The 12,018-nt window shown below is 38.2% G+C and overlaps 1 protein-coding gene across 1 annotated transcript; it reads left to right on the forward strand.

Annotated features, from left to right (window-relative positions):
• The first annotated feature begins 7,590 nt into the window (after positions 1 to 7,590).
• LOC6653125 (chromatin assembly factor 1 subunit A-B) lies at positions 7,591 to 11,413 on the forward strand. The gene is made up of 3 exons (XM_002075460.4): positions 7,591 to 9,538; positions 9,597 to 9,772; positions 9,833 to 11,413. Exons 1-3 carry the CDS (start codon positions 7,699 to 7,701, stop codon positions 11,003 to 11,005), a joined length of 3,189 nt encoding a protein of 1,062 aa, XP_002075496.3. The 5' UTR covers positions 7,591 to 7,698; the 3' UTR covers positions 11,006 to 11,413.
• The last annotated feature ends 605 nt before the right edge of the window (positions 11,414 to 12,018 follow it).

Raw genomic sequence — 12,018 nt, forward strand, 5'->3', positions numbered from 1 at the left:
GTAAATGCCGCTTTCATTATTAAACATTTGTTTACAAAAATACAGTGAAACCTCGATATAACGAATCTGAGGGGGATCGCAAAATTATTCGTTATATCTATTGATTCGCTATAGGTACTGAAATGTAAAACCTTAGTCCTTTCAAGGGACTTAACAAAAAATTCGTTATATTGGGTTTTTCGTTATAACGAAGTTCGTTATATCGAGGTTTCACTGTACATTAATTTGGAAAAAAAAAAATTATTTTATTTAAAAGTTACAGCAAAAAAAATGAAATTGCAAAATTTTGTGTTTGATGCAAATAATAGGTACACTTCAATTCAATAAGTTATATTTAATTTTTTTTGCTTTTCAAATCACTGAAAATCTATTTTTGTTTCATTATGTGATAAATATTCAATGTATCCACCATTTTTTTACCATCCGGTTGGGGATATTCTTAATCAAAGTTTGGCAGGACTCTATCAAAATCTTCTTTGACGCACTCCCTTAATTATCAATTGTTGTCACTTTTTTCTGTTCCCGCCTAATTCTATAGTTGACCCCACAAGTTATCGATAAGATTCACTGGACGGATTTATAAAATATTTTAGGGAAGCGTCCAATCAAAAACCAAGATTTTCGGCTCAATAATTTTTAGTAATTTTACAATAAAGGCATTTTGCCAGTACGACAACTATGATGACTTACCAGGAAGTTGTGGGCCGAAGGAAAGGAAAAACATTTTTTTAAACTTAATAAGATGGAAAAAGATAACCGTGGTCTCTGGATACATGGTTTAAGTGCTCTTTCTGAAATAGTCGTTAACCACATCTAAAGCGGGTGCCTCCTCACCAAAATCCTTGAATTCGGTGGATGTTCAGAATCGCAGGACTCCCTGGATCCGTCCATGACTTGAAAAAAATAAACGGAAATTGTAAATTCCTCTGCGGTCATTATTTATTTTTCTTAAGGAGAGTTTCCAAGCTTTCGGATCTTATGTGTTTGTTTATTTCAGTTTTCCACAGTCATTTGTTCTCTTAATTTGCATTCAATTCAACAGTTTATTCAGAAATCCATTGTCTAGAAATATTTCAGTTTTATTTTCTACTATAATAAATAAAAAAATAAAAAATCAAAGTCGAAAATTTGTTTAAACAAGTAAAATTTTTTAAACAAACTCTGATGGTCTATCCGACTTGGAGGTTTGGGGGGGGGGGCAAGTTTACCCTATTTCACCTCCCGTAGATCCGCTACTGTAAAATTACGCCAAAAACCCAAAAGAAGGTGGATACAAATTTCAGCATTTCAATATGACTCCAAATTGGATTTTGGAGCTAATTTGAAAGACATTGTGGTGTACAGTTTTTCCTCTTTTTACTAGACCCTTAACTTTTCAAAGGGCTTAAGAGATGCCTACAATTTGTTAACTACCAATTTCTAATTTCGACCAAGTATTCCAATAGAATTACCAACTCAAAACTATAAATTTACACATTAAAACTGTTCACTAAAATCAGAAAAAAAGAACCAGAATTAAAGAACGAAAAGTGAATGTCTCATATATGTATATACATATATATAACGATATCCTAATCGAATTTAACTATATACATATATAATAAACTAATTTGTTCAATATTTTCATTAATTATTATCAAATTTTTTAACTAATAATTTTTCTCTTTTCCTTTACCGTTTGCTATACTTATTTTAGGTGCTCCTCCACCTCACCCTCTTCTCTCTCTCTTTCTTTCAATTGTTCAATAATTTGTGTGCATGACTAGTAAAGTTTTTAGATCGGAAGCTATACATATACCAAGGGCGAGGTAAAAAAGAAAAAAGACACCAAAAAAATGTCAGCTCATGGTTACACAAAATTTGTTTCCAAAAAAAAAAAGAAAAAAAAAATATCAATCCCGAATCAAGCTAATTTGTTGCAATGGGAAGCTTACAGAATAAAATGAATTGAGGAAAAAACAGAAAGAGAAAATCAAATCAAACGAGAGTAACTGTAAGGGGAAGTGGGGGGGAAAGTGGCATGAGAAAAACGAAGGGCGGAGGAGGAGGAGGAGAGGAAAAACGGAATTGAGTTTGACAGCTATTTATGGTTACCTTCAACCGATCGACAGGTTGGGAAATCCCAACGAAAAGTGAGAGAATAAGTAAAGAAAGAGAAAAAAAATCAAATCACTAGCATCATGAGTAAAAAGTGTGGGAAATGGCATATATGAATGTATGTGTGTGTGTGTCTATGCAGAGTCCGGAAGGGCCAAACAAAAGTTTCATTGTGTAAAGGACGTCGTTGCGTCGTTTCGTTTCTTCGTCGTCTTTTTTTTGTGTTTTTTCCTCATTTCCAACTGACAAGTTAGGGCAAGTGTGTCAATGTTGTACCTGAGCGAGCTATCGAGACGACTTCCCTTTTTCATTTTCATTTTCTTTTTCTTTTTTTCCTGTTCCTGGGCCTGTTACAATTTTAATGCGTGTCTGTTTGGTTCGATGCATCAAAGGGCATTAGAAAACAGGGACAGAGAAAAGTATGATATGTGTGGATATGGAGATGGAGATAGTGCGTCCGGGTGGGGGGGTTAAACTAAATGCATGCATCCGTGCGCCATTATGATGAAATAAAGTACCATCAAAATGGGCAACTAATGAATTTTCACAGTGATTCCTGCGGGAATGCCGCTCTGGCTCCCAGTTTCAGTTCAAACGCCTTCACGACGATTCAACGACAGCAGCCGCACTGCCAGTGGCAGTGGCAACAACAATGTTCTAGACACCATGGAAGCCACAAAATATACCCAAAGCCCAGGCCCATAATCGTCCAAAAACCCAAACTCAAACCTAAAACCTCCGACCGAACGACCCACCCACCCATCCAACCACCTCCACAAAACGACAAAAGGAAACTCAAACCGCAGCACCCGTCAACCGACCGACCGACTGCCTGCCTCCCCGCCCGACCCATCCATCTATCTATCCACCCAAAAGCTATTCAACCAAATGTTGTCTAAATGTAATTCAATACTTTTTTCAATCTTGTGTAGGTTGTTGCTGTTGTTCAGCCAGTAAGTAACAACAACAACAACAACATGAAGAAGAAGTATCAAAAGAAACAAAAAAAAAAGAAATGTTACTAGCATAGGTACAACAACCAACAAATTGGAAACACATTTTACCCTCCAATTACTTAAATACAATACTCAACAACATTTACTTGGGGTACTTCCCATCCACTCTCACTGCAATTGTTACTGTGACTGTGACTGTTACTGTGACTGTGACTGTGACTGTGACTCCGACTGCGATTGATAAGGCACCATGCACAGTGGTCGAACAAAATCAATTAGTAAACAAACATTAAGAAATGTAAGCCTAAAAAACTAGAGGATTTTTAGGGATTAGAATTTCCAAATTATGTATAAGCAAGTTAAGACGTTATGGCTCATAAAAAGTATAAATTTATTTCATTGTGATATCATTTCACTATATTTTTTACTTTTTTTAGATAATTTCAGTGCCGGATTAGCCATATAACAGGATTGGCAAATGCTACGGGCCCCGCGCCCTTGGGTTTTTAGAGATTTTTGATCACCGAAAAGTTATTTCACTTATCAAATTAACTTAATAAATTAAGCAAATTCTTAAAAACTATTAACTTAACTTGATCTGTAACCAAACTCGAACAGATTTTCAAAATTGATAGCTTTTTTCAATGCTTTTAAATTTTGCAATTTTGAATGGGAATGTAAATCATGCTAATTATGAAGTAATTTTTGTAAGTGTATAGCAATGAGGATCAAAGTTTTCCAATCATTCTTAATTTCAAGAAGCTCTAATTTGGTCAATTATTAGAGTATTTGAAAAATTTATGTCCCTATTTTGAAGTTGGAGTAATGTCCACAATCCGCATTAAAATCTAATTTTTTTTTTTGAAATTTTCGCAAGAAATCGTGATGTATACATCAGATTCAGATTCAGATGATGTATACATCATGATTTTTTTCAAAAACAGGATCGAAATTTATTTTATGAAATATCGAATGGTTTTAGATCGTATTAAAATATACCTACTAAATTCCAATATAATTGAGATATAACTTTTTCAAATCCTTTGGAAATTTTACAAATTACAAGCTAAAAACAATTTTTGCTTAAAAAATTGAAAAACCTTTAGATTTGCGATTTTTTTTACAGTCATCAAAGTAAAAAAAAGTTTAATGGCGAATGAACGGCTTATAATTTAAGTCTGTTCGTAACTTTGCCGTTTGTAAGGGAGCCATTTGATCCGGTTGAATCTGAGATATATGGACAGACGGACGGACGGACAGACATGTTCATATGTTCTCGTCTCGTCCTGCTGATCGATAAGATATATGTATACCAATTTGGTCGGGTATGCTTCCTTCTGAGCGTTGCACACTTCTGACCAAAATGAATATGTCCCTTTATAAATAACTGTAATAAAGTTTGTAGATCCTTAACATATCCCTTTATAAATAACTGTAATAAAGTTTATTGATCCATAATTTGCATAAAACAAAGGGCTAAGACCACTGTGCAAGTTTTTGTAACAACTTTGTAAAAAACAAGAGAGAGAAAGAGTGAGATACAGAGAGAAAAAGAGAGTAAAAGGGCGACCGCGACGAGACTGACAGTCTGTCAGTCTGTCAGTTCTGTCAGTGTCTTGTCATGCACGCTTCACGCCACGCCACGCCGCGCCAGGCCAACAGGTCTCTAATTTCAGGGTACCTCCTCCGGGTGTATGCCCTTCTTTTGCTACACTTTTGTTAGCTTGGAACACTGTCTAACATAGTCAGTGAGTTGGCATTGTTTTGCGATTTAGCATTTGCTTTTGCCTTTGCCGTTGCCTTTCCCTTTGCCTCTGTTTTGCGTGTCATCATCAAAAGGATGTGCCCCCACCCCTTTACGCCCATTCACATTCAGTCCCCACTCCCTTCACCATTCTCAGGTTTTGTGTGCGCTAATAGATTTTCTATTACACAGCTTCGACTAAATATATTTATGTACGTATATTCTACTCGATGTTGCTACTGCCGTACACGAGTGCCATCAAGACCACCACCACCACCAATCCCACCGCCACCCCCTGCAATGGCCATCATTCACATGCATGACCGAATTTCCATTTTACGCCCTGTTTGTAGTTTTGTGGGGAATCACAGTCCCAATGGGAATCAACGCAAAATGATTATTATTATCATTATTAAAAGGAGTCGATGACTGAAATCCCAGTCAGGATCTAAATGTGTATAATATGCCACATGTCCGCCCCGTACCCTATCGGCCCATCCCCCTCGTTTACCACAAACCAAAGCCACAACAGGAGACGACACAGCAGCGACCACAGCAGGAGGACGAAAGTATCAAGGAGTCGAGGCAGTCGATACACATGTTCATATTAGAGATCCTGTAGATTTTTACTAAAAGTTAAATGGGTTACATGAGGAACAAGCAGTCGGACAAGGAGTCGAGAAGAAGGGAGAAGCAAATTTGTAGTTATATGTATACACTTGTGCATCGGTTGCAATTCCAACTATAAGCAATCTATTCACCCATGCCCCGCTCTTACTCACACCACCCACCACCCCCCCACCCACCATACCCCTTCGTGCGGACAAGTCTATTGAGGCAAATTGTAATTAAATGAATGTATTCCTGTCCTCAGGCAACAGCTGAGTTGACGCTGTAGCTCAAGCTCAGGCTCAGGCTCAGGTCACCATGTCAACCAGCCACAAAGGAGGACGAGGGTGAGAGTTAATATGCGTGTGTGTGGGTGGAGCGGGGCGTTGGGTTATTTTGGCCGCAAGCGTTTTCCACTTATCCGGGATTAGTAAAAATGCCACATTAAACTGAGTAAACAATTTTTCTTACTCTTTCTTTTTTGTTTTGTTTTTACAACGTGTTTGTAAAACGTTGACAGTTAAAGTAAATTTTTTTGAAAAGTTTATCAATTGTGATATCTTCTACACATCATGTCATAATTCTCAATGGAAAAATATGAATCTCAGAACGACGATGAGGTTCTACAATTCGCTGGACTCAAAAAATTGATACAGATTTCTGTGAATTTCCGATTGATTTTCGATTTTTAGGTCTTCATTTTCATTTCGTGATCTAATGACTTGCATTAAAACCTCCAAATCGTGATGTTACCAAAATTACTGAATCATATATTAACAGTAGAAATCACTAAAAAATATAGAATTAAAGTTAAGGGCTTAAATTTGAGATATGCAAATGCCGAAACGATTTGGCAAAAATTTTGTTTTCGATGTTCTAATGCAGATCGGATGAATTCTACCTTCAATAAAGACATCGATTTTTTAAATACTCATAATTAAAGCGTCTTGAATTTATTGCAATACTTTGCAGTTTTTTTTTTTTGGCATTTTTTCTTTTGCGTGAAAAGATAACTTTTTCGAAAGACATATAAAAACAATTAAAACTATTGGGAACTATCGAAAAAGTACTGTTTATCAGCTAACGCCTAACTTAAATAAGCCGCTACACACCACTTTCGTCCTGATAAGGATCAGGAGGAAGAATAATGTAAATATTTGATATTTCTTCATGTCCCCGATAAGTATGCAATACTTTTGTAAAATTCATGGTACTGACCATAAAAGTCAAATGTTTAAATTTCGTACCCAGATAAGATTCAAATTTAAGGTCAAAGAACCAGATATGTAAATGTTCATATTTCAATTATTTTAGGGATGTCTTTAACTAAAGTAATGTTGAACCACTCCCAACGTGAAGGAAAATAAGCTAGGAAAATGTCTCGAAGGTCCTGAGAAAAGCTACGTTATTGTTGCATACTTTTAGACGTTTGAGCTCACTCATCGTGATATGAAAAAATCAAGTTGGAATCCTTTTCCCAAGAGTTCAATGGTTTGATCTCATATTGAAGTTTAAATATCTATTCAAAAATGGCTAAAAATTTGTCAAAAAACAGAAAGTTGGAACCAATAACAAATTACAATTTTATTTAAATTTCTCAAAATCCTTAACTTTTGTAAATCTTTAACTTAGCTAATTTATTGCTGCCACGGAACTGAATATCATTAATAAAACTTGAAAGTAAGTTGTTGCCAAAATTGAGTCTGACTTTTTATTTCTAAATTAGCGCGCAATAAATTTCGTAGTCTGTTTAATTTGATTAAGTAAAGTAAAGTTTAATTCCTCACTGATAATAATAAAAGTAAAGGCATAAAGAATAAGAAAAAAATTGCCCTTTGGAGTTTGTGCGAAAAAAAAACAAACGCAAGGAATTATGATAAGTTTTTAATCATTATTTCAACTATTTTATATTATCCATAACTAAATTGTATAGAGTAATTGGTTTTTCTCATAAATGTGCTTTGAGAGGGTCAGCATGTGAATATGTTCTCCTTCTCTAATAACTAAATTTATTTGAATATTTGTAGTATAGATGATGGGATTTGAAATAGACGTTACATTTAATGAATGGCGCCACAGTGCTCCGTGGCGCCAATTTAAAGGCAACTCTGTGCATGCCAATCGGGCCGGTAATCGTGATCGATTGCGGTCGAACATTTGGTTATTGGCGGCAATTTATCAATAGAAATCACATCTCTTTTGTTTTTCACCGCGTTTTTTCTTTATTTGCCTCAAGAAAAACTCTTTTAATTGCTATCCAAAAAGCAAAACAATTAATTGTTTATAAACGAAATGCCTGCTGGCATTATTAAGACACCAAATTCTGGTCGTGGGGCAGGTGGTAACAAGGATGCCAATTCTGCAAAGAAAACTAGATCAGCCGAGGGCAAAGGCTCGGCCACGTCCAGCGGTGGTAAGAAATTGGTCCAGACGCGTCTGCCCTTTAAGCTGATAACACCGGGAACTGGAACTGGAAAAGCAAGCGCTGAAGATGGTGTATCCACCACTTCAGCATCATCATTGACTGTGATCGATTTAGATGTTGTAGAGCCGCGCAAGCGCAAACTATCCTATGGCGCCGAGGATAACGAAGATGAAGCCACCGCAAATGGCAACACAAGCGGCAGTGAAGATTCTCTGTTGCGCCGCTCGAACAGCAAAGAGAATCTGGCTGTCGGTGCAGTTGTCACTAAAAAAGCCAAGACAGTGGAATCAGAAGCTGAAGCAATGGCCGAAGATGTAATCGCCTTGGATGACGACGATGATAGCGATCTGGCGACTGAAACTGATACTAAAAAACCCAAGCAAAAGGAGCCAACCCAAAAGAAAATACAAATTAAGTTGCCACTTTTGAATAAACGATCGAAGCGTCGTAAATCCCTAAAAATGCTAGAGGAGGAAGCCAAGCCAACGGTCACCAAAGCCGCTGCAGTGGTAGCCAGTGACTCTAGTGATGATATTGAAGATCTGGCTGAAGAATTAAATCCCCAGAAGAAGCAAAAAGTCGCGGAAACAACAAAGGCCCAGGAAACGATACAGGACAAACGAAATAAGGAAAGCGAAGATCCGAAGAAAACTAAAGAGCAGCCCGAAAGTAAAAGCATCGAAAACGCAAAGGAAGAGACTCCCAAGGATGTAGATGAATCGGATGTTCAGCTTGTGTCCAGCAGTGAGAGTGAGTCCAACCTTCCGTCCAACACAGATCAAGACATGGATGTTGACGACACAGAGACTGTAAATAAAAACACACCCGAAAAAGAGAAACCCTCACGGAAGAGCATTCCACAAGTTGCAACTGTTGCTGCTGCTGCTGCTGCTGGTAGTGAATCCAAGAAACAGGACAATCTTACACCCAAACAGCAGCGTCTACTCGAGCAACGACGCAAGGCACGGGAGGAGAAGGAGCAAAAGCTGCAGGAAGAGCGACGACTCAAGCAGGAGGAAAAGGAGCAACGGGAACAGCAAAAGAAAATGGAACGTGACCAGAAAGAGGAACAGCGACGCAAGGAACGAGATGAGAAAGAGGAACAACGCCGCAAGGAACGCGAAGAGAGGGAACGGAAACGCCAGGCCGAGATGGACACCAAGAACGAGGAGAAACGCAAACGTAATGAGGCCAAGGAAGAGATCCAACGCAAAAAGGACGAAGATCGTCGTCGCAAAGAGCAAGAGAAAGAGGAGGCCGAACAAAAGAAGAAGCGAGCTGCCGAATCTTTCACCAAATTCTTTGTCCAAAAGCAAATACCCAATGCAGAAGGCGGCACCAACTATCCCGAGGCCGAGCAGAATAGCTGTGACAGTAATGGCCACCAAATTGGCGGCAGCAGTAGCCAACAGTCACTAGCCTTTCGACCCTTCCAGGTGAAGGACGACATGGTAATGGCACCCGTGACAAGAGCCAATATGGATTCACCCCAAAGGAAACAATTGGATGGACTCTTTCGTCGGGATGACGATGCGGACGAGGATGAAGATGAAATAACCATTGGACGCTCTAAGCGTCCGTCGAAAGCCCAGCTTTATCTCAGTGAACTAAGTCTGGGCAAGCACAAGCCTCTTAAGTCCCAGCGTGATGCCCGCTTGGAAAGACGTACCAAAGATGAGGAGGAATATGATGATGTCCAGATCATAGGTACGACAAATAGTATTTCCATCCCATCTATCATTTAATAATTTTTACTTTCCCACAGATGATTTGGATACTGGAGCCGGCATGATGCCCATTGTGGAGGATCAATCCAAGCAACTGCCTCGAATGAGAGCCAAATATTTACACTTTGCCGATAATCGTCGTCCGCCCTATTATGGTACATGGCGCAAAACCACAAAGACCATTTCCGCCCGTCGCCCCTTGGCCCAGGATAAGGTAAGAATCGAAGAATTATTTGTGAATCAAACATCTCAATATCGTATGCTCATCCTTCAGATTCATTTTGATTACGATCTCGACTCGGATTGCGAGTGGGAGGAGGAGGAACCGGGTGAATCTCTGAGTGCCAGCGAAGATGAAAAAGAAAAGGAGTCCGAAGAGGAATCTGAGGAGGAATACAATGAATGGTATGTGCCGCATGGTCATCTCAGCGATGAGGAGCTGCAAAACGATGGTGAAATGGAAGATGGCAATACGCGAGAGGCCCAAAAGGCTAAGTTGCAGGTGCTGCAACAGGAATTTGCCCAGGAAATGAAGAAGCAAACAAAGAAGATTAAGCCCCGTCTCCTCGGACCTGTCTGGCTGGACGAGGATGGTAAAATGTCGCAGCTATATCCAGCCTGTTTTGCCCAGACCATCGAAATGTATGGCTGCTGGCAGCTAGAACCACTCACTCTTGAGCCGCCACCCGAACCACAACGCGAGGAAGAGCCAACAAATCCAGTGAGCATTTTGCAATTGGATACGCCGCGCATCCAGCAGCTGATAAAACTGATTCACGGCAATCGCAATTCAAAAGTATTTCTAATATCTGAATTTCTGGAGTATCTCAAGGGTCCTCTGCAGGATGAATCGGGCACAGCCCAGCAATATCAGTTGCCATCGAAGAGTGTTTTGCGTGAAAAGTTTGATGAACTGGCCACCTGGCAGCCAATTGAATTGACCAATTCATCCGAAACTCCGGTCACTAATGGCAATAATAGTGCCAGCGCCAAAAAGCTGAAGAAACCCAAGAAGCGCCTCTGCTGGGTTGTGCCCGAGGATATGCTTGAAAAATATGATCTGAAATCCTTGACCCTGCAAAATGAATGGAGCTATGCCCTAACTCCGAAAGTCAAACAAGGCGCCGCCGACACATCGATACGTGATATCTCTATGCAAGATGAGTCGACACCGCCGGCTGCTCCTCTTCCGCCACTGCCAGCCACTGCGTCGGAAGAAACTGCAGAATCATCACCGAAGACGGCAAACCCAAAAGCCGCAGGATCACAAAAGAAACGTGCTCCTCTGCTAATGTCTGTGCCCAGGGATCAGCCAATTCATGGGCCAACAAAAAATGCACTCATCAGTCGATATCTGAGACGACAGAGTGATGCCAAGGCAGCCAAAACGGAAAAGTCCGATCAGGATCAGCAGCAAGGGGACGATGTTGTTGAACTCTCCGATTAGAGATTAGAATATAATATTTAAATTATATATACTTATATGGCTCAATATATAGATATATACACACACATACATACATATCAAAATTCCCCCAAATTTTTTTTTTGTGTAAGTCTGTTTGTTATACTTATATATGTATGTGTGTGTGTGTGTGAGCCAAAAGCCTTTTAATTTTCCCATTCTTCTTTGTTAAGTGAACTATACAATTTTTAGATAAAATTGATTATATACATATTTATAAATACATACATATACACCACGGGTTTTTTTTTCTCTATTTCATAATCTAACCTTTAGCTATAGTATAACATATTAATATTAATATATATTTTAACAATATGCGCAAGTCGATATTAGTAATGGGCTAAATGCAGTTCAGCATGCTTCAAGTAAATCAAGAGTTTTATTCAACATTTTCTTTTTTTGCTGTTTCATTATTTTAAATTCGGATTTAACTTCTCTTTGCTTCAGGAAAGATTTAACTGTATTTTAACACTAAGTAAATTAGAATCGTATTTCGCAAAAGGCAAACTAACCTTGAAACCCTTTAAATGGGCTGAGTCCATCGGAAAACTTACCACATTCTTACTTTAATCTCTTCTTGGTAGACTTCTAGTAGTAAAAGAGTCCCTACTATAATGATATTAGGATGTATTATTTCACTTCCAATGAATTAAAGCCTAAGGATAGAAAATCGCTTTCATCTCAGTTTACTTACATGAAATTTCCTTTCTTTTCCAAAATTTTCAAACAACAATTTTGCAATTATTTTTACAACTTTGTTTTGTTTTTATTTTCTTTAATATTTTATAAATTTTTTGCTCTCTGTTTTATTTTTATTTTTTTTTGTTTCTTTTCTGTTTTTAAATAATTAAATTATTAAATATACATTTAGTTAATATGCCCAATGACGACAGAACGAGAAAAATACAAAACGAAAATTAAATTTTTTATTTGAATTTCCCAATTAAAAAATTGGAATGCAAATTCAAATATTGCTGAAAAGTATATATTGT

The sequence above is a fragment of the Drosophila willistoni genome, assembly GCF_018902025.1.
Source record: "Drosophila willistoni isolate 14030-0811.24 chromosome XL unlocalized genomic scaffold, UCI_dwil_1.1 Seg142, whole genome shotgun sequence".
NCBI classification, from domain to species: Eukaryota; Metazoa; Arthropoda; class Insecta; order Diptera; family Drosophilidae; genus Drosophila; species Drosophila willistoni.